Below are 24181 nucleotides of genomic sequence, written 5' to 3'. Positions count from 1 at the left end.
CTGTGGTTTCAGAATCTGGGGCGCTTTTAAAATTCCTTCTTTATGTCCTGCTCAGGACACTGTATATGCTGTGGAACACATAGACTCTGTATGATATTTCTTTTCCGCCCAATTTCCTTGCAAATAGTGCTGTGAACAGTTTGTGGTGCTAAAGTTTTTTGCTGTAAAGCGTCAAGCTAAATTTCAAAAATGCACGTTTAACAAATATTCAGACACTGAAATCTTCTGTAAAAATGTGTAAGATTTTTTTTTAAAGAGAACGCAAATACTTAGCTAGCAAAGCAGGAAAAAATTTAGCGAAAGCAAGGTGGAAAATGGGATGGGTAATAGCAAACTAAACATGGAAAACATGTTGATATGGGAAAAAGAAGAATCCACATACCTGTCCATCCCGCTTTCTCCATTCCTGGGTTTGTGCTTGGTGCTGGGCCATGGCGGACCGCGCCTGCTTCTCCAAACTAGCAATCTCCCGCTGATGATCCTGGACCAGGCTGTCCTTCTCAGTATTGTGTTGCTGAAGTAGGTGTGTCCTCTCCTGCTCGTGCTGCAGTTTCAGCTCCATAATCTGATTGGACAACAAGGAGCGAGACTTCATCAGCAGTACATCCCTGTCGTCATGACAACTTGCGCATCTTTCAGCAAAAAAAAAAGTGGGGGGTAGTGTAAGGTGGAGAAAAATTGGTGTTAGCTTCGTGACGAACCAAGGACGACTTTTTGTATCACTGTTAGCTCATAGGTCCTGCTATCTCCACCCTCTTCTGTTGCTACTGCTTATAAAGATACTTGTCTGGAAGTGTTGGAGAAGAGTTCTAGAATCATTATAGGCTACACACATGCATAAATATAGGAAAACAACAATTAAAAAAAAAAATTGTACAGCTCGCTAATTTGTAACTAGCTGTGCCATTTTGTCTGTATGTTCCGACTATATCGTTCACTTACCCCTGGTTGTCTGGCCAAAGCTTTGAAGTTTCTCTGTGTCAAAAGCTGATTAAAGTCGAGCATAAAAATTAGGTTCGAAAACACTCACAGTGAGGAAAAGTGTCCAAATCCTCAAAGTGGAGGGAAAAAACACACACACACACAAAAGTGACCGCTGCATTATCTCACTGTTCTCCACCTGCTGTGTGGTGAGTCAGTGCTGGGTGTTGTGAAACCACCGATTTAAGTTCCCAGGCTCTGATCCTACGCCCCTCATCAATTGGGGGAGGGTGGTGGTGGTGGTAGCAGAGGGGGTATTGTGGCTGGACGATGACCTTGGCCAGTCCTGCCCTGTCTCCCCGCCGGCACGGGAAGAACCCAGTCCCCCCAGCTTTGATGCTAATCCCCAGCACATTGTGCGTCCCGGCACCCTACCTGGCCTGCTCACTAGCTGGAGACTCCGACACTCCTATTGAGAGCAGGTGATGAATGGAGATGCCTCAAAGAGCCAGAGTTTCCCCCCAGCAAGATGGAGAGAAGGCCACAAAGAAATCGGTCAATGCAGCCCCATGGCATCAGCTTTTCAATTTCAAAAACAGAATATATTTTTTTTTTTTTGCTTTTGTCAGTTTCTGGATCATATTATTCAATATTCAAAGCAATGGATAAACACACACACTTCACACTGACTCAGCGCTACAAGCCTTGGGCAAAAAATATGAAAAGGCCGGAGGATGCATCTCCAGGTCAGGTTCTTGTATTCTTCTTTCTTGGCAATAATACAGTGTATAACAACTCTTCTTTCCTCATGAGGTAGGTATATCAGATAACGCATCAAGCAGCAAACTTGAAATCCTGATCTGCGTGGTCTTCTGTTGCGCACGCTAAATTCGAGGTCAGAATATCAACGAGTATCAGTGACATTCCAACTGCGAAAGGATGCTTTCTTGTGACGATTCCAATCAAAATAGTCATGAAATCGAGATCCGCCATGAAGTACGTTACCCGTAGGACGAAGAGAAAGCGTACAGCGGAAATAGACAGGTCGGGAAAACCACAGACGCCTTATTATAAACGTCACAGCGAGGAGTCCGCCGAGTGCCAAGCTCTTAAAGCGGCTGCACTGAATGGCTGCTGTCAGCGGGATAGACGTGATTAGCACTGAGGTAATGCGGCAGCGGCCCAGCCGAGGAGACTCCCTGGGGAAGATCATGGACTAGGAGAAGAGAAGAGTCTGGCTGCTCTCAGCAGGGGTTTGGCATGCAGAAGGAGGACAGTCAGGGCCAGGTCTGTTCTGTTCTTCAAAGCACAGACATGTGTGTAAGACGAGAGAATGTGTACACTGCTTGAGTTTCACTTGTTGTGTGCTAATGAGCCTTAGGGGATAAAGTACAGGCTTGAGACCTAATCAGTAAATATCTAAAGATTGGATTACTCACTGAGCGTTATGACCGAATGGAAACTCCGCTTCATCCTCTGAGGGTCTGGCTGTGACTTTGCAGCAGGGTGGAGGTCATGAAGAAATGACACTTCAATACAGTACTGCTGGTTTTAAAGTCTCATTGAGGCATGCCACAGGGAGGCTTGGGAATGTCCCTTTGTATCCACATGAATGGCTTAACCTGACCTTACAGCATAGCTAAACACTTTGGCATCACCCATTTCTACTAGAAATGAACCAGGGAATATTTTCACAGATGGGCTTTTTTTTTTTAACTAAGAATAAATCTCTAGGGAGCTCCGTCATCTCACCCGCATGTTGTTTTTAAAAGGATCAGCGGATTTATTTATTTAAAAAAAAAAACTGTTAATGTTTAAGAATGAAAAATGTATCCTTAATGAACCTTTGAGGTTTTTGAGATGAATAAATTACAATAAAATTCTAATGGGCTGTCTTAAATCATATCAAAATAGGTAGCTAAAATAGCAAATACCTAGAGTTTGGAAAATATAATGGAAATAAAATATTACCCTAAACACATTTAACTTTTTAAATAAAAATTAAAAAAAAATCTATGAGGGTCTGCTTCAAATGAACATGATATAGAAGGTTGTTTCTCATCTAAATTGTATTTCCACTTTAGAAAACATCTAAATCTAGTTTAATTTCTCAAAGGCTTTCTCATGCTAAATAAAAAGGTGAGTCAGATAAAAGTGAAGCAGAGCATGTGAAAGGATGCATCAAATTAACGAGTTATAGAAGCAGTTTCTCTTCCTTCTCTTTAATTCACCTAAGGAAATGCTAGAAAACATCTAATACTACACCATTACAGATCTACAGTAGCTTTGGTTTAAAAAAAAAAAAAGATGATACAACTCAACTCAGATTGCATTGGAAGAGCATGCAACCTTCACAACCTCATCTCCCACACAGACAACATTCATTCCAAAGTTCATTTTGTTTACGATCAGCGTATCACTGATGCTTAAGCGCCTCAAACCGATTCAAACCGATTTCGAGCAATTGATGCGGCATGTGAGCCAGTTAATCTTGGGAAAATGGCAAAGTGGATGGTGCATTAGAAGAGGAATAGAGGCAGGGAGATGTGTCTCTTATTTTAAAAGCTTTTCACTATTTAACATGCTTTCAAAACAATAAATTGCCACATGATATTAGACTTTAGATATGTAGTAAGGGACAAAGCGGGTACTAGCTACATATTCTGACTTTCCCCTCAAATTGAAGATAGTCCATTCCACCTCTAAAACATCAATTTATCTGTATAGCGCTTTTAACAATTGACATTGTCTCAAAGTAGCTATACAGGAGCAGAGAAATACTATAAAAATGGTAAAGTTTCAAATGAAATTACTATTTATCTCTAATAGCTTTGCCTACTGAGCAAGTCTGAGGTGAGAAGATATGGACATTAAGAAGAAACCTTGAGACAAACCAAACTCAGAAGGAAACCCATCCTCATTTGGGCAACAATGGAGAGCAGAATCTGCCAGTATCTTTAAACAATAGCTAAAGACCCACCTCTTTCATAAACACTTAACTAACCCCTAACTTGTTATAGAAGAAGAAGAAGAAGAAGAAGAAGAAGAAGAAGAAGAAGAAGAAGAAGAAGAATCAACAACTCTGCCTCATATAATTGCTTTGCTTGATTTTCCTCGGCTTCCTTCCTTGATTTTCCTTCGCTTTGGATAAAAGCTACATAAATTCTATATAAATAAATGTCATTGTAGATATGATGCAAATCTAAAACCAGAATATAAAATTACTACATACTAGGTAGATTTTTAACTAAATGTTTTCATATTTTAGTCCTTCATGAAAGATCAGCTACACAATTATGCATAGGATAATAAGCATCCAAACAGAAAGAGTCAGACTGTAAGGACATAATTTTTCATCCATAATTTGTATTCTTGTTCTAAATAAAACTATATCCCCACTACGGCAAGCTCCAAGGCATTTTCTATGTGCAAATTAGATCTTAAAAACAGTCTTGTAGTGAAGGCTGTGCTGATTTTCCTGAGTAGTGTTTGGATGCAATACATGACTCTTTTCAGATGCACAGATAAATCTGTAATGAAACGCCGGATGAATTATCCAACACCGAATCTCCTTCTGTTTCACTATTCTTTTGTGGCGTGACACCAAATATTATATTAAATGTTGCCGTATGGACATACTTTTAATTAGAGTTATTTTATTTTATAAGGGCAATTTGTCATCAGAAGAAAGTACTGACTTTACCGGAAAGAAAATAAGACTTGAATTCAGGTATTTTTACTGTATTCAAGTATACAGTGAATCTCTCAAGACAACTGAGAGACACAAATAGAGCTATTTCAAAAGGTGCAAACGTTCAGTGATGCTCAAAAAAGACAACACGATAAATTTCCGTGTCGGTGGGGTGTAAACTTTTGAAAAGGATGATCAGTGGAAAGTCTTATTGTGTTGTACTACCCTTCACAAGCTACATAAGATATTTACATGTTTACACAGAAAAAAAAATAATAGCATCATACACTGATCATCCTGCTTGTAAGTTTATACCCCCCTGACTCTTAATGCATCATGGCTTCTCTAATGCACCAGTGAACGTTTTTGTAATAGTTGTTTATGAGTCCCTGACGTCCTCAGTGTGACAAGATGGATCTCAGCATCATATAGTCGCCGCTGGAAAGATGTCAAATATGCGGACGATGCTGGAAATGCAAAGAATGTGCGGGAGCTGGAGAATTTTTCTGAAGAACAATTTCCAAACAGCTCAAGACAAACAATGGACTCATGAACAACTCTCGCAAAACATTAAATCATGCAGGAAAAAAAGCACACAGAATTAAGAATTAAATATTAAAAAAAGAATAATAATTCAGTCTTCTGTCTTCTGATATGTAAACATCAGTTATGTAAAACACATTAATTAGTGCAGAATAAAAAAATGCAATTTTTATAATCCCTCACTCAAAGGTATATGTAAATTTATGACCCCAAATGTATGATAAGAAAACAAAAAATCTTACGTTAAACTTGCTGACATGGACTGAGATTACTAAATATAATATCCAGAGATTACTAAAGATTTGACTTTCTAGTTAAAAATTAGCACCCACACAGATAAAGTGCTTTGCATCAGACATAACATGACATCTTCTCCAGTGACAAAAGACCACACTGCACTGCTCATCTTTACAATGGGCTTTCAGGGAAGGTAATCTATAAAATGCCTGTTAGATAAGTACAATAGGTTTCTTTTCTGTAGCCAAGATGGAAAGATTGAGGTCTACAGGAATCCATTTGGCTTTAACTCATTCTGGTCCTGGACTAACCTGCTGCTCGTATTTCTGCTGGAGCTCCTCTAGCTGGTGGCCGAACTCCTTTGTTTGCTTCTCTCTCAGTGACTTAGAACGGGTCAGATCAGCTTCGACCTTTTCCATCTGGAACCAAGAAACAAAACAGGCAAATGGTGACTTCCATACAATACCGCAATAATCTAGCATGATATTATGACATGCCAGCTGTGCTAATCAAGACCAAAAGCTACATGACATTATCAAGATACCAGAGTCAAAAAGAAATAAACAACTTAAATATTTTCAATCGATCTGTATCTGTATGGATCAAATAAAAATGTTACTCATGGTCACAGTTTAGAGATCTAGCCTCCTCATACTGTAGCAGTGAAACACAGGCCTACAGGAGGTGTGCAATAAAAAGAGGAGAAAAAAAAACATTCCAAGGGCTCTGGCATCAAAATCACTGAAAGCTTGAGCTGTAAATGTAGTCAGCTTCATTTGAAAGCCTCTATTCTGAATTCAGGGTTTGAACAAATTTGTTCAACATTCACTTTTAGCTATAAAACCCAATTCTAAAAATTTGATCCGAGTTGAAATTTAACACCTCGCATGTGCCTTTTAGGTATCTTTAGATGAATTATGAAGATTCTGAAGGCCTTGCTGGATGCAGTGTTGGACGTATGCTGTCCTCTGTCTCACGCCGCCTGCCACTAAACTTTAAGACGTCTAAGTCCCAACTCTTCTGTCTCCAAATTTAACGGTTGCTGTATAATTAACTAGATATTTGGTTTTGTGCAGAACACATGCAAGGCAGATGCTTTTTACCGAGACCCTGATTGCTACAAAACCCAGAATGTGTTTACAATTCCACAGTACAACATCAGTCGCTTTTTCCATTCCTTGGAAAACAGATCAGTTTGGATCTGTTTCGTAACGTGAAAGTCTTGATATAAAAATACATCATGTTGTGACAATTCGAGGAGCCCCAAGCACCATTGCTCTAGGTACGTGGAAGGCGCTTCGTCAGGAGAAGGTTGAAATAAGGACATCTCACCAGACCCCCAGGACTCTGTCACAACATCTGGGAGCAGGATGTGAGCAGCGGCAGCTTAGTGACAAGGTCTGCAGACTGCTGTGGCCTAATTAAACGCACAATCAAATACTAGCATGCACCATAAGTTTTTGGAAGCAGCTTCAGTAAATTTAACATATGTCATAAAGCACATAAATACTATTATATACTAGTAGGTAAATAATTTTTGAACATAAAAATGCAATCTGATGATGTTTTGGGTCATATTTATGCATAAATTTAGAATTTTCTAAAGGGTTCACAAACGTTCAAGTGACTATATATACACTATATATATACACACACACAAACCCACACACGCACTCTTTGTAACAAACCGCAAAATACAGCACAGAACAAGGAAAATCTGATTTTATATATATTATATGTATATTTGTTATGAGCCAGGTAAATATAGATACATATAAATCTTACAACCGATTCTTTTTCCTCTCACAGAATAACATTGTCATAATACAGTCCCTACGCCATGACAGCCAATACAACGGAAGAATGCAGAAGTCTAGTGATGCCAGTGTGTGTCGGCGAGTTGTCGGCGACCAAATATTAAGTGTCATTTACCATATTCACAATGGCACACTCGCCATGCTCGAAATTGTTTCCAACATCTAGATGAAAATTTTAAGAAATGAGTGTCTCATTTATCTTTTGATTACCAAACATTACTGTCTTTATTGCATAAAGGGAGTGAAAAGAGAGAGTGAGAAGTATAGGAAGAAGAAAGGGGTGAGAGGGAAAATTGGTTGTTCCAATACTTTTGGAGGAGCCTGTGTATAATACTCTCATGCTCTCTCACATTCTTTCACCTTACTGCCTGTCTGACACCATTTGCTCAAACGTCTTTCAGGCCTGAGGTTGAGGTATGATGATGTTTGACATATCCGAGCTGCCATATAATGTATCTGTACAGATTACCCACAAACACTGACCTAACAGAACCTGGACCGTGCTGACTGACTGTACATTACACTTATAAGCCTGTAAAGAAAACTCACAGCAGTTAGTACACACTGCAATTTAAAAATGAAATATTATTCTCAGCTTCAACTGAGAAATTTAGAAACTTTAAGGAAAAAAACACAACAAAACAAAACAATTGGATGAAGTTTCGTTAAGGAGCTGGCTGAAAAAATGCCAAAAGTGTCTTTTTGAAAAGATGCCAAAAACACTTTGGAATGTAACCTTTAAATTTTTTTTTTTAATTTTTGCTACTTTATAATTATTGTTATTATATTATAATTCTGAAATAAAAAAAAATGTGTATGTATTAGGGGAAGGAACAGAGATCACCAAAGAAAAGTGTTTATTTAAGTGTTTATAACTGTTATAATATCAATAAAGATGAAAAAATGTACTTTCTAGTGTTACCCACAAATCCTCAGACACACAAACACTCCGAAGTTTATTGTCTTTCCACAGATACTGCATGTGTAAAGTATATACACTCTGTATATAAATAGAAAGGATATTGCTCATATATATACAGTATGTAGAAATAGAACTCTAGCATATGTTTAAATACACACAGATTTTTTTTTTATTTAATTTCTATTAGTTTTATATTTATTTGCCTATATTAGATGTATAGGTTTGCACTGATATTACTCCTCTTACTTGGACTGCTGTGACAACATGAATTTCACCTACAAGGGATTAATAAAGATACCAAATCTCATCACATCTCGAAAACAAATGATGATCTCAAGGTTGTTCATGTCTGAACATTTAAGGCTAAGCTAAGTCACAGGGTTAGCAGGTAGTTCTCCTTCTCACTAGGAGATGTACATATAGGTACCAAAATGTACCATATAGGTTGATGTACATTTCCACAAATTTGACTGGTTTTGAATGATTTGTTCCTTAATATCTCCCCAAAATATCTCCAAATTCGATAGCTACCAGGCTAAATAAGATAGCTAACATTAGCTGACATGCTATCTAACAATCAAACTGTAGAACTAACCAGTAAAACCACAGAGGCAATCGTTATATATATGATGGGCTATATATTTTAATCTTTTACTATCCAGGACATGTACAAGAGAATAGGTCTGTGTTTGTGAGAACACTGAAAACAGTCATAATGATGGAGCTTTATTAACGAGTGAGCTCACCTGCTGCTTCATATCAGCATAGGCTTTTTCAGAGCTGAGCTCCACCTGCTTCTTAAAGCTGTCCAAAGAACTCTCTGCTTGCTGGACCTGTTGTCTCTGCAACTCTCTAAGGTGGCAAATGTGATCCTCTTTCTCCCTGGAAAATTTGCATACACAGTCAGACATATATGCAGTAAATATAAACAAATACAGTCAAAAACAGAGCAATAAAAAAAGGATTAGTTACAAAGTATTGCCATGTATTATAGTATAAAAACACCACTGCCACCCCACACACACTCAATACATATCGTGCCAGAAAAAGTAGTGCCATATCTAAACACACAAGTGTGAGTATCGAAACATTTTCCCCTCTGAGTAAACTAGGAGTGTGCCCAGTTCTCCTCCCCAAAATGCAACTGGGACATACAATAAGGAAAAACCACACGGCCAAAGATGGGAGTACAAAGATGCATTGTGTATCGCCTACTTATCATCACCTGGCCACTCACTCACTCACCGCTGCTTTACAGTGAGTACAGAGATCTTTGGTGATCATGGAGTTGCTTAGAACCACAGGAGCAGCTGAACCAAAGCTAACAAAACAAACAGTTTCTCCACGGCATCCTGACAATAATGCTGGGAGACAGCAGGCAAAAAGAGCTGTCAGATTCGAGACAATGCTCAGCCCGCAATGAGACTGACAGCTGCAAAGCGATTGTCAAGCTCTTCTCAAAGCTGCTGTGTGTACTGTTCCTAGCATAAGTATCTGCCCACTTAAACTTCTCTGGGTTGCACAGGGAAATGGATTTAATTATGTTTACATGTCCTGAATTTTGATCATAGAGCATAGAGTAATATTGAAGTGACTCATGGTTGCTTCTCTGGTTAATGACCTCCTTGCCCAGTGACTGGCTTTTGGCCTCATCTAGGCAGAGTCGAGGTTGTGCCACATTCGTACCATTTGAATATAGCAGACTTAATGGAGTGGCACAGGATGTGAAAAATTTGAAATACTTCATAATCAAACCCGAACTATGTCCCGGACTTGCTCCTTGGTCTTCATGATGTGGTCTGTCTGGCATGATCTTTAGCAAACTCTTGGGTCCTCCAGAAACAGGTGCATTTATATTAAGAAGACAAGTAAGACACTCTAGATGGCCTCCAAATGATTGTTTTACATCTGATAGCAATTTTCAGAACAACAGGGGTAAATAGATATGCAATTGGAGCATTTCCTTTTTTCCCCCCGCTAAAGAATTTAGCCCATTTTCCCACAGTTCAATATTATGAGCTATTTAGATATGTGTCCTAAACAAGGCCCTTTCAGTTTGCACCAGGTTCAGAGGGGGGATACTTACGCAAAGCACAGCATCATCAATGCCAAAGGCTCCTTGTTCTTTTCCTAGCAAGAAAGCATAATTACAGTAGTAATTACTTCTAACCGGCAGGAAGATTTGCTGGAGTCTGTGAAACCAAACATGTGATGAAACACTGTAACCTCCACATCCTGTGGAGTCAACAACAACAACGTTGAGGCACGACATACTACGACATGTGGTAGACTTGTCTGGCTGTTCGATGTTACGGTGCAATGTGTTGGATTTAAAAAGAAAAAAAAATGTTCCTTTTTTTTGTTAAGAAACCACTGTACATGAAGGGATTCAAAGAACATTTAATATAGTTCTCATTCCACAGAAACAATTCATAAAAAGCTTGTGGTTGCGTAGTCAGTCAAAACTGCTCCAACAACCAATTTGGGACATAAAACCATTTTTAAAAAAGGACAAAAAAAAGTCTTCCACAGAAGATTTTCCAAAGTAAAGAAAGAAACAAGTGTTTCACATCAAGCACTGTCAAGCTAAATGACAAACAACCACCTACTGCATGTCTAATGTGGGAGCTGTCCTGCTTTAGTAACTGCCGTTCTTTTTATTACGCATCCCCATAACGCCAGACATAATAATAACAGGAAACAATGTCAACAAAGAGAGAGAAAATGCACACCAAAGCTGCCTTCTTCTTTTTCCCCAGTGTAATTTTGGTCCCTCTCATGTTTGACATCAAACGGTCCAGAAATGTTTTTTTTTTCACCCTGTGCAATGTTGTGTATTCGGTAAGTCTGTAATTATTAATCTGCCTTGCAACATGAATACCTACAGGGCTGACACAGACACAAAAGGACCTTCTCTGGATCTCTGATGTGGAGCAAGCTGCTTTGGAGAAACAGAGATTAAAGTGAAGCAAAGATGTGGAAAAAAAGGACAAAGCCACAAAAATAGTTCGCTGAGACTTTCAGAGCGAAGACAGGCAAGCAAGCAGAGCGAAAAGGAAAAATAAGGAGACGGATACGACTGCGGACTGATTATATGCATTCTCATCCTCAAATACAACAAGGTGATAATCTCTGGGCTAGATAAATACATGTTAACACAAATTACGGCCTATAATCAGTCTTAAAGTGTTATTTATATCGTAATCGTACACTATAATCCATAATATGTGACAAACTTTCTGTTGTCTCTTGATCAGAAATGCATCATGATGATACTTTTGCCTTCACCACTTGCACTGTGTGTTTTGTCCAGCATGTGATGTGAAGTGAGGAGCAGACAGTCTGTCACCATCCATCACAGTGCGAGAGCGAGATGAGAGGGCAGAGCAAGGGACGGTGGTGAGCAAATAAAGAAACAGTGGGCGGGAAAGGGGAATGCCAGCTCGGCCTCGGCTCTTGGATGGGGTTTTTTTGGTCTGAGAAGTGGCAGGAGAGGAGGCTCAAATTAAAGACGTGCCGTTGGACCAGAGGAAATCCTTCTCATCCCGTGCTCTTAAAAGGCTTCTCAAGGGGAATGGTGGAGGGTGGAGGAGTGAGAAGGGAAGGACTTAAGGCATGGGTGACGGAGCTTCCGTCCAGCCACAGGCCAGACAGGAGGGTCCGTTTTCCAGTCGTCTGAAACCGCAAGACGCCTCCCTTGCGGAGAACGGAGCGCAACCGAAGAGGAAACTCATCTCTTGCCGCGGGAGAAAATGACTAGAGAGCCTTCGAAAACACAGCAGTGGCTCTCGGCCTCCCATTCATTTTCATAGAGCTGGCTTTCAATTTCCTACATGGACTTGGTCACTTGCACTCTTGGAGGAAGTGTGTGTGGGGGGTGTGGATGGGTTATGTGTGTGGCATGCATAGCAAAGCCCGGTGGCCTTGTCAACCCACACAGATGTGTTGAAATGCATGACAACACAGCATAAAGATAGGAATTCTTACTGGGGTAAGGCTGAAACAACAAAGAAAATATGAACGAAAAATTTGAATTAAACTAATCATATACATGTATATCCTGGTATCCCATATTCGCATACACAAGTGTTCGCTCTTTAAATATGCCCTGAAAATGTGCAAGCTGTAAGCATACTCATTAGAAGTCTATACATCATTTTAGTTGATTTTATCTGATCCTCAGGCTCAAGGTTTTATTGGTCCTGAGGTATCACCATCCTACACATTTTGGCTTTTTTTTTGGCTTTCTTAACTAGGTTGAGGCTGGCATGGCAGTGGGTAGTGCTGCCACCTCATACTCAGGTTCTCCGGGTTTTTCCCACCTCCCAGACACATGCAGGTATTTGGCTTGGCATGAATCATGTTTGAGCATGCTGCAGAGGGATGGACTAGCTGGGATTTTACCCTGGGTATATTCCCACCTCCCACTCAGTGTTCCCAGGATAGGCTCACACCCCCGTGACCCAGATCAGGATAAAGTGATTACTAAAGATGAAAGGACAAGGATGCTTAAGTAATAGGAGTAAAAACACCAATGCTATTCTAAAACATTTCTTACGTCTATAGTTCGGAATGCTTTTAGGAGGCTATGAGCCATGAAGACATAATGATATCAAACATAGAACAAATAAACAAAGAAGGACAAATTTCTCAAATGATTGAGAAAGATGTTGGCTGTAGTTATGGATTGCATTGCAAAAGGGAAAGAAAGACCAAAAATGGAAAAAAAGGTGGTACTGTATGTTTTAATTTTCCCTCAAACTTGTTTACGCTGTTGCTTCTACGTCTGGGAGAAAATTAACACTGCAATAGTCATAATTTTTAAAAGGGAAAACGCAAATACATGACATGCGTTCTGAACAATGGCACGAAACATGGTTGTTAGTTATCAGGGAATAAACAAGTCAAACGCTATACATCTCAGTCATTGTTATCAGAGTCGTTCAAAGAATTATGACTCATCTTTCAAAGTACATGTGCTTGAGGTAATGGACACCATAAATTCAGTACACCTACAAACATATGGCCATATGTCTCCCCTGTGGGTTTCTCCTTTCCACAAGCCCAAAAGCTGCAGACCAGTTACACCAAGAATTTTGCTCGTGTGGAATGCTAACGAATCAGAAACACATCAAAGCCCAGAGTAAAGCGGCAGCTCATAAAATGAGACGAGAAAATGAAAAGCTGAGCTATTTAGCATCCTAAAAGAGTAATGCTCTTTTCTCCTTTTTCTCTCCACCCTCTCCACCATCCTTCTCTCCCAGGAGAGTGAATAATGCTGCAGTTAGAGGCAGCCATCAAGCTCCCAGGCTCCTTGACTGACATGCAAATATGCAATCATTCAAAAATAACAGCGGTCGCAGTTGAGAAGAACGGAGACTTAACACCACACAACTGTGGTCACATATTCTGTCTGAGGTTCGACAGAGAGTCGGGACGAAAAAAGAGAGAAGCACAGAGAGAGAAGGAAAGAGGGAGAGAGACAGTAATGAAGCTAAATATGGTAAATTGAAGCTGTCTGTGATGATCATAAGAGTGTTTGTTGAAGATTTAATGCGCTGGGATCTGAGAGACCAAATCAGGCCAGTGCAAAAGAAAAGACCGTGCAGTGTGTCGTAGGCAGCTGATGCGCAATTCTACCATTAATATCACAGTGTGTGTAGAGAGGGACCAAATCCCAGAGTACATGAGCTAAGGGATTAGTCTGTACTCCTTAATAGAATGCTATTACTTTTCTTTCTCCACATGCCCATGTTATGAACTGAAAAAAGAAAACGAGAAATAGGACTCGCAAAAATATGGCAAACTGCCTGTAGTTAATTGCCCTTGATGTGAATGAATGTGTGTGTGTGTCAGCCATCCAATGTGTTTTCTCACCTCCCTCGATGAGCATCTGCTATGACACTGAGGTTACTGAAGGTGCAAAAATGAAGCCTTTTCATGCTCATAAAGATGCTCAATTAAGATCAGTGGCACTAAGTGAAAATTCTACAAGCCAGTGTAGTGTTTTGTCAGTGTCAATACATTAGTTACCACTAGAATAAGTCTTTACTGATGTCATTCCAATAAAACTTCTATAAAAAAGAGGGGCAAATGTTAAAGAATGCAGTTTGTATATGCCCGAATAAAACACTCGCTTCTCTTTATGATATAACAGAGAGTATACTTTAATTCAGGCTAAAATAATGTAATCGGGAAACGGTAGAAATCGTGACTGCATTTGCTTCTGAGGTGCTCTTTAGAGGCACACACACACACACACACACACACACACACACACTGTAGCAAGAAATTTTAGCTTAGCTTTTCCCCTGATCTGCAGGAGATTATGCAGAAAGGCAGGGTTGAGATAAATTCTTCGCATTATTTTTTTCCATTTGAACCTTTAGCACACCGGGTTCATTACCCATGTATGGAGATCGTATGGACCATGAGGCTTGTATTAGCTACACATGTATGCGGGTCATAATTCATAAACAATGTAAAGTTGAAATGAAGTAGAAATTATTCATCTAAAAGGAAAACAGATGCGACGCTCAGCCTATAGTCATGTTATACAAGAAAGAATGGCATTTATGATGCTTAGTTTTATACCTGTGGGAAAACCAGTGGCATTTATGAGTGATAATAACATGCAAAGTGATGTGTTTGAATTGCACACAAAAAATATTTCATATACTGAATATTCCTTCAAGCCTCCCTGTCCATTTGGTCACCTGGCAATTCTCAACCACTAGCCAACTCACCCCATCATACCACAACTAATATCCATGGTGAATGATCGTGAAGGAATATGAGTATGGCACCACTATGGCATCCAGCCAGCATTGACAAGGCAGCAATGGCAGTTTAGTCATTGCTGAGCAAGGACACAAACTTCCTAAGCTGGGATATGTGAAGAAAAAATGTTCAACGTGCTGTAATGTACATGTGAAAAATAAAAGCTTCTTCTTCAATTTTGGTCCACTGGTTACCAGCTACGAATTGCTTTGGCACAACACTGCAGTGTGTGAAATAAGGGTACTCCAAGAAAAGAGAAGACACAGGCACCCATTCTTCGGCCCTTATAAATAAAATCTATCAAAAAAGTTGATGTAAGTTGATCTAACAACAACACGTACTACTGTGTGTATCAACAGTTCATACTGGGTTTCTTCTGTCCTCGTATCATGCCAGACCTCCATGGGTTTTTTTTTTTATTTCCATGCTCTGACCATCTCCCCACATGGACAGACAGATGAATGAATCTATGAGCTGGAAAGATGGGGCCTTGGGTCTTAAGCTGGTGTCTGCTTTTAATAGAAATGCAGCACATCTGAAGCCACCTCTACCTGGCTGTGGATTGCAACACACAGGGAAAAGAAGGAAACTCAAAGAAGAAGTAAATCCAAACAAGTTCAGCAATAAGGTATTAATCAGAATCATGAAGGTTTTTCCACACAATATGGTCTGGTCATCAGAAGAACTTTACAAATGGACTTGCCAGGCCTCACCCAGGAAATCAAAAACTGGTTTAGGACAAAAAAGCAAGAAAGGAGCCAGTCCCCCAGAGCAATCCAGCAGGACTGGAGTGATTATGTTGTTTGATGCTGGCCTCTGAATTCCCAGAGATTGTGACTTCCTGCCCTTGCTCTTCCCCCATAACCAGGGCCATAAGCCTAGTAGCTGAGCAAATTTCACATCTGCAGACAAAAAACTGGGGCCAAGCATGTTGTCCTGATGGAGATTTACTCCAGCATCTGGTGCCAGATCAAGGCTCCACTTGCCCTTTACCTGTGCTAAAGGTCAATTTAAACAAGCACAGGTCCAAAGTCTTCTAGTCCATTTCAGAACTCTTTGAAAAGTGATGAAAGCAAAGCAGAAGTGCAAAACGTGCCTCAATCCATAAGAATTACGGCAAAGTAGCTTTGAGTGGCCTGGGTCTCATCGGGGGGACAGGGCACTGAACGTAAAGATCTGAGATGGTTACAATTAAAGACAGAGGCTCTGACAAGATGGAAAACAGAAATGGAGGGGTCTCTCTCATAACTGCAACCACACACATTTCTACAAAAAAAAAAAAACAAGCAAAAAAAGTTAACACTCGATTTCAGAGTGTGTTTTTAATAGGAATATCATGTGCAGCTAGATCTAGTTTCAGCATTCAAAGCCAGTCGTTACTATGCTTTGCACACAACATTTTTGCTGCTATGCTCATTCCCTCTGATGATCAGAGACTCACGAGGATGAAAGATGGAAACTTTGTTTTTATATTCAAGCTTTGTACTTCAGTGTTGCGTTGCCATGGTAACCCACAAGTTAAATCGACACACCAAATCACATTTGCATTGGAAGGGCAAACGAATAAAAGAATATTTTTTTTGTTTCGGCAAAAGAAAAAAAACAACAACGAACAAATAAATAAATAAATAAATAAATAAATAAATTTAAAAAACGGGATTGAGGCCTAACAAATTAAGATTATTTGTAAACAATAAACAATATAAATTATAATACTTAAAAAATACCATTTAGCATAGTAATATTTGTGTAGAACAGAAGAAGCACTAAACTCACTGCACTATTGATTGGATAATTGACATGCAAAGTGTACATATGCACACACGCAAGCTCCAACACGCATGGCCTGCTGTGAAGGTGGCGAGTAGACGGCACTCTGTGTGGTTCATTTCATTTCGATTTCTCTGCTCGTCCGCACATCTTCGCTATCAGGCAGTGCACATTTGATGAACGTGTTTGGTTGGCGCTTTGAAGTGCTGGACTTACTTTAAAGCCTGGTAAGACGTCGGTAGTGGAGCGGTGAATCTATCCGCTCGTTAGCCTGATGACGGCTTAATCAGCACCCATACAAAACAGGCTTCTGCATTGTTCTGTCATGGTGTCAGCTAAATTATTAGCCTTAATTTGTTAGGTGATTCAGAATCACTAGTGTTCACTCGAATCACACTCTTTCTAGACTTGGTAGATAGAAGGAAATAAAAAATGTATACATTTTAAATTCATATCCTGAATTTCTATTTAAAACAAAAAGCAGGTCTGATTTCTTTAACTTATTAATTACTACTACTTATATTTTTTTGACACACTCTACCTAACAGTCTACCTGCCTAAATCATCAGCATGTGCATTATCATTTAATACATCTAATAAACTAGAGCATGTATGGAATCTTAATCACACAAGGCAATTTTACCATATATGTGGTATACAATATAAGTGCAAACTTATAATTTTGACTGTATTTTGTATTGTTTCCAAAAACTTAACAGCTTTATCATTCTGATAACATAGTAGAACAAGCACCTCAATAAAACACTATCATTTTATCTACAACTGACAGCGCTGTCTGAGCTGTGCTCACATAAATTATAAGAAGAAAAAGGAAATGAAATGCTGAGCGACTAAGAATAATAACTCAAACAAACAAGCAGCACGTCCCTGCTTCATCGAATACAATCATTTACTGAGTGTGGACTGAGTGTTAGCATTTACCAACTGGGAAATCTATAGGAAAAAAACAACACACAAACCCTACCACCAATACCACAGCATACATTACATTTCGATACTACACAACAACGTAGTGGTCAGTTCTGGCACATGACTGCATTATGAAAGCTCACAGGTGGCTGTGCACCGTAAGACCTCTGGGCTCATTGGAGCACAACTCGCTGTTCATTCCTTGCACTTTTTTTCACTTAAACAAATTTCCCAGATTCTGAAAATAGCTAGATCAAGTGGCATCATTCGTTATAGTACATTCTTAAATGTCAAACAACAGAAAACATGCCAGTGAATGTAAGCTTGTGCAATTTCACAGAAAGACACCACATGTCCATGGGAAACTAAATCTGGATGTTGTCACTGGAAAGGCATTAGGAGTTAATGACGTAGGCTTAAATAAGAGCAGTACACTGCTGCCAGTCAGGTGTGATATACCACAGTCAGGGGCCAAACAAACACACAAATAGTAAACAGTGAGCTCATAGGTGGCAATTAACTAAGCCTTATGTCACTGTTTAAAACTGGGCTGTGAGATTCTGGGGTGGCATGTGGGCTTTGCACATTTGATTAGGTGATAAGCTTGCCTGGATTACTAAGGGTAAAACACACACAGAGCTGGTGGAAAAAAATGTTGGCGTATATTCTGGTGAATAAGTTTAGTGATGTTTTCTCAGGCATCCTGCGTGCTGTTACATCTGCAGCTGCATTCCTGTGTTAGGGAACAGACTGAGCTTATGCCACATGCCAGGGTCGGGAGATGGCCTATCCTATCACAGAGTGACACCATGACTCATATGAACCCTCATCTAGATTAGCAAACTGCAGCTTCAGTCATACTGCAGTATATGGTAACGTAACTCTACCTGGATACGAGTGTTTCCAAACATCACAAATGACTTAATCAAAGCTCTACTGCAATGGCGACGCTACTGCAGTTAGTTTAATATGAATTATTATTATAATCTGGACCCAAAATCTCAAGAATGGCTTAAAAAAATTCAAACTGTGTCAAAGGTGGAAAAAACCAACAGATCAACGGTTTTTTATTTTATTTTATTTATTTTTTTCATTTTAAGCTCAGTACTTTCAGCATTTGAAACTCAGCATTTGGCTTCGTATCACTCACCTGAGTGCCTCTTCCAGCTTCACGCTCTTTTTTCTGGCTTCAGTTCGCTCCTTCTCTAGCTCAGCCTGCAGAGTCTGCACCTGTGGCAGGACGGGACAGAGTCAATCACTCACCTTGTCCAATCAACTTTTACTCCCATAATTTACCTCAGCACAGCTACAGCTCTGTCTTTTTCAGAGCCCTCCGCTTCCTCTATCTCCTAGAGATCAGAGGTCAAGTCCTGCTCAGCCCTGCCTAAGTGCCTGCAGGTGTATAGGGCTTCGGCTATCCAGATGTGCACCTCACCATCAGTCTTTATGACCCGGGCTGAGACTTTGAAGGTAGGCTGTGGTCCAGGTGTTGTGGCCTCTCTCTCGTATGTGATAGCCGCTTGATCGTGATGGCCCAATTCATTACAACGACTTCCTTTCTTTTCATTTTAGGCTTTTTTATGACAGAAATGATACTTTGAAGGGGGCCTGTTAAATGTTCAAAGTAGGACCGACGATTATCCAGTCATACTCAACTTTTACGACAGGTTCCTCTACACGTACAATAATCAGTACTCAATAATCAGCCATAGATCCTTAAAATCTGGCTCTGTGTATGCTGTTTCAGTTTAAAAGCCAAGTTTGTTCAATTTCATTTTCCCCATCTTCGGCTAGTGGACAAATAATACAAAAAAAAACACAAGAGGACAAGACTACTACTTACTGAATTTCACAAAATATATGCTTTGTTTAAATCTTAGAGTAGTACAACACACTTCTGACTAGGTAGAGCAATATTTACTAGTCGGATGAATTAGTATGCATGTAAGATACATAATCTATTAAGATACATAATCCAAAATATGCTTTTTCAATAGCTAAAGGTTGATGTATTACCGTATATATGACAGCACCTTTGGTGTGCAGCGCTGATATGTTAAAGATGAACAAGATTTAGCTCGATACTTATATTGTGAATTTGTTCTAAATCCCACAGATTTCTGACTCGAGAACAGACTGAGAAACTTGAGCAGAATTTCAGAATTGCTGTGGAGATTGCTGTACTTCTAGAGAAGAGACATGATGAGAGAGACTGTTTATGTTTGACCATTAAATGGCATGAACTATTTTTTAAACCACCTCTATCACCCAGTTTGGCTCTCAGAGAACCTGGGCAGTAACAGTAACCACTTACATTTACATTTATGGCATTTTGGCAGACGATCTTATTCAGAGCGACTTACAGAAGTGCTCTGACGTCTCTATCAATAAATACATCCTGATAGTGGTTTAATAGGCCACGTATTAAAAACAACATCAGTCTAAAAACTCTGTCAGTGGGTAATATAAGAAAAGCAGACAGATAAGAGTTTTGTAAAATGAACGTTCTAGTTTAAGTACTTCAGGAAGAGGTCTGTCCAGTGACTCAGCTGTTTGGACATCTAGGGGGAAGTTCATTCCACCACCTCGGCAGTTCCTCTAGGATTTTGTGATTGTAGAAATAAAAGTAAAATCATGCAAAAGCTGTGAGATCAGAGGAGCTTGCGATTTTTCAATATTACAGTAGATCTGGGCCAAGACAAAGCGTGACCCCGTCCCGACAAGCATTCAGTCAAAATCGAGCATGAGTACAGCTTAAAAAGTGAAAAAGTAATCACGTGTGTCTTCACTAGTAGTAGATTAAAAGAAGAAATCCTGTTCTTGCTTGCAAAAAAGCAAAAGATTAAAAACTGAAAAAACAAAAACAAAATATCTTCAGTGACTGACCACCAATAGGTGTCAGAACGGAGTCTTGATCGAACCCAAGTTGAATTTATCATGCTGTGTCACACTTCACTTATCCAGTGAAAAAATTACGGGATGTGGTGATAGGAAGGAACCCATTTCCACCAAGCTGCCACTGCTGGGCCCTTGAACATGGACCTTAACCCTTAATTGCTCAGTTGTATAAAAATGAGATAAAATGTAAGTCTCTCTAGATAAGGTCATCTTCCAAATGCAGTAAATGTAAAAAATAAACAAATAAAACACCACATTTGTACTACAAATACTTTCCTAGACGAAAGTAGTTCATCTATTCCCAGATGTTAAGGGAATTCTAATGAAAAAAAAAAAGAAATCACCTTTTTGTCACTGGTGTGCTGCAGGTCCATTCTCTCATGTTGCATCTTATTTTCCAGCTCCTGATCAATTAAAAAAAATCCAATCAAACAGCATCAACACAGGCGATCACAGCATCAAGTTAAATGCATAAAATTAATCAATCAAATAAATAAATAAATAAATAAATACAAGATCATTTCAGTTCCTTGTTTCCATTTAGGAATAATAAAGCATGTTGTGAGCATTTACCCTGAGCTGCTTTTGCCTTTGGTGCTCGCTGTCTCGCAGCTGCTGTTTGAGCCGAGCCACCATCTGTTCCAGATCCTCGATCACCTCAGACGCCTGACAGCAAGTCCACATTTAAATCAGACACGATTCATATGCTTCACACAGGTCATATTTTGAACTATACAACTTTTAGACCAAATTAATATTCTGCATATATTCATAGGCTGTAACATCACCACTATTCAGGAAACAGAAAATAAACCAAAACCAAACAAAAAAAGAGCTGTAAATGATTTCTAATAACACAATAAATATTTATTTCAGAGTAAAACTGATACTGTTTACCTACTGGTTTTATTTTGCCCTTAAAACTCTTTCATTCAATAGTCAGAAAAAAAGGAACAGAAAATGGTAATTGAATTGATGAATGTAATTCCATAAAGCATGGAGAACTGGTGTTATATCATTACTTCAAAACCTTTTGTGTACAGCATCCACTTTCACATTTACTTATTTTTCTTGCTCCTGGACCCGAATATCCGGATCAGTTTGTGCTACAGCTCTGTATCTGGCTTAATTTACACTCTTGTGGCTCAGATTAAGTAGCTCACGGTTATACAAATTCACACAGATTCACACAATTCAGTGTTTTTTTCTGTTTAGGAAAGATAAGCAAAGAAAAACAGTTTACAGACTAAGAGTATCCCAGTCAACATAAATACTTTTGGATAAAGTCTGTACTGTCCTTTAGAACAACCTGGTCAGTTTGTTTAGGTTTTTGGAAATACTACCAAATAAATTTGTTAGAAAATGTTCTACAACTACTAATAGTGATAATAAAGCTTTAGGCAACACACATTTTGACTTTAAAATCAACATGCAAATCCCAACAATTCAACTACTAATTGTGTTGTGATACACATCTAATCTATAACAAAAACACGAGTGCAGTTCATAATACTATGGCATGTTTAATCAATTTAGTCAACTCTTCTCCTTACTGCACTCAAACCACACTTGGACAATGTGGCTCAGACTATCATGGAGTGTTTTTCAGACCTTGGCTGCAGACAGTGCATGCTCCTGCTGAAAGTGACTGATGTCTGCATCGTGTTTGGCCTGGAGCTTTTTTAGCGCATCTTCATGCTCCTCACTCTGTAGATCCTTTTCCCTCTGCAGAGTCATATTCCTGAAACACACACACACACGCACACACACAATAGCCATAGCATTTAATCTACCTGCCTAATATTGTGTAGGTTCCCCTTAGTAGCTCTTTGGTGGGGTCGGATTGTAAGGGCTACCCTTCACTCCCAATGTGCATTAATCAACCTTGGGCACCCTTCAACCTGTCCCTGGTTCACCGTTTGACCATCCAAGGGCCACTTTTGGTAGATAACAACTAAATACCGGGAACCCCCAACATGCCCTGCTGTTTTGGAGACACTTTGACCCAGTTGACTAGCCATCACAATTTGGCTCCTGTCAAAGTCGCTCTAATTTTTACACTCCTGCTTCCAACACTCCAACTCTGAGAACTGACTGTTGACCTGCTGCCTAATACATCACACTGCTTGACAGGTGTCAGTGTAACAAGATAATCAATATTATTTTCTTCACCTATCAGTGGTTTTAATGTATAGCTGATCGACATACAAATTTAGGTGACGTGGATAATTAGCTAACACATTGAGTACGTGTGGGTTTGTACCTGCAGTTGGCCTCCTGGAGCTCAGCGCTGATGCCTGCAATGTGGATCTCCAGCTCAGCTTTCTCCTGCGTGACCTTTTGCCTGAGCAAGTTGCCGTTCTCTACCTCCACTGAGAGCTGCTTCACCCGGGCCTCCAGATCCCGCACAGTCTGCTCCTACACCAACACACACACACACACAGATGCAGTGTCAAATAAAATAAATTGAATTTAGGGTATAATATTAAAATCAATATCATTTCTAGGTGGATAAGAATAAAATAATCAGACCACTTTTGAGCCATTCTAGATGGATGTGTTTTTAGAAGAAGATAGATGATAAGATCAAAGAAATTTAAGAACAGAAGCCAAAAAAAATGTCCCTTTTCCCTTTAAAATAGTTATCATGTCTGATAACGGTTTAGCTTCATATGTTGTTTTTCTCGCTAAGTGTTACGTTTGCACTTCAGGTGCAAAAATGCTCATTAACCACAGAATGAGGAGATCCAAAACCAGCTTCTTCTTTTTTTTTTTTTTTTAAACAAGAACAAAAACAAACTTTCTTCCATCATACCAGAGATCATAGAGGCATAAATATGAACACTTTATTTCCTCATGATTGGCATATGTTATGTTGCCTGGATTGCACATGTGGAAGCTCAACCAAAACCAGACCACATGGAATGAAGCTTTTACACACACCCCACACACACACACACACACACACACACACACACACACACACACACACACACGTGCGCGCGCTCTTCTAGTCTCATCCTTAATGGAAGCCACTGTCCCTGACATGGCAGCTGGAATGCAGGTTGATGTAGGTGATGACAGTGTATTGATTTAAGATACGCAGCCTACGCTGATGAAAGTTGCCCGTACTGAAAGGAGAGGCTTTGCAGACAAGGGCGACTTAGAAGTAATGGAAAAATGAGCCTTTGTTAGCTGCCGGCGTGAAACGTGGCATGATCTAAAAAACGACAAGTTTCAATCATGACGCATGTGACTAGTGATTTATTGGAAAGTTGGAAGTCTGACCCTCAGGAATATGAAAGAAAGAAAGAGAAGAAAAAAAAAACCCCGCCAACTGACTGCAGGCCTGGAATTAATATACATATCTGTCTCTGTGAACCGTGCAGACTGTCATTCCAACCTTTGACTGTCAAATATCCTTGGCAAAACTTGGCAAATGCTAAAATGATGATAAATAATAATGATGTAACAAGAAGTAACTATACATATATAGCAGTCAATGAAGATATGAAAGATGAGGAAATGCCTAGCAGATCAGATGGAGACAAGTGTGTGTGAACGGGGGCCGAAGCGGAGGGTTTCATATATTTATTCCTTCTATCAAACACGGAGATAACGGAGGATTAACACACTCTAAAAAACACATGGTGATGCTTCACACACACAGAC

At 39.5% G+C, this 24181-nt stretch overlaps 1 protein-coding gene across 5 annotated transcripts in view; it reads right to left on the bottom strand.

Annotated features, from left to right (window-relative positions):
* Positions 1-24181, bottom strand: part of cep112 (centrosomal protein 112) — a 125912-nt gene that overhangs the window by 51618 nt on the left and 50113 nt on the right. For all 5 annotated transcript variants that reach the window (XM_060892879.1, XM_060892880.1, XM_060892878.1 and 2 more), the window contains 8 exons: positions 22773-22927; positions 22121-22250; positions 21083-21175; positions 20854-20913; positions 18762-18841; positions 8878-9013; positions 5704-5811; positions 383-565 (listed from right to left, as the gene is read on the bottom strand). In XM_060892879.1, the coding sequence (XP_060748862.1) occupies positions 383-565; positions 5704-5811; positions 8878-9013; positions 18762-18841; positions 20854-20913; positions 21083-21175; positions 22121-22250; positions 22773-22927 (945 nt within the window). The remainder of the gene's footprint in view (positions 1-382; positions 566-5703; positions 5812-8877; positions 9014-18761; positions 18842-20853; positions 20914-21082; positions 21176-22120; positions 22251-22772; positions 22928-24181) is intronic.

This window comes from Tachysurus vachellii, chromosome 18, assembly GCF_030014155.1.
Source record: "Tachysurus vachellii isolate PV-2020 chromosome 18, HZAU_Pvac_v1, whole genome shotgun sequence".
In the NCBI taxonomy this organism is placed as follows: Eukaryota; Metazoa; Chordata; class Actinopteri; order Siluriformes; family Bagridae; genus Tachysurus; species Tachysurus vachellii.
Note: the sequence above shows the minus strand (reverse complement) of the source record. Positions and strands in the feature narration are given on the sequence as shown.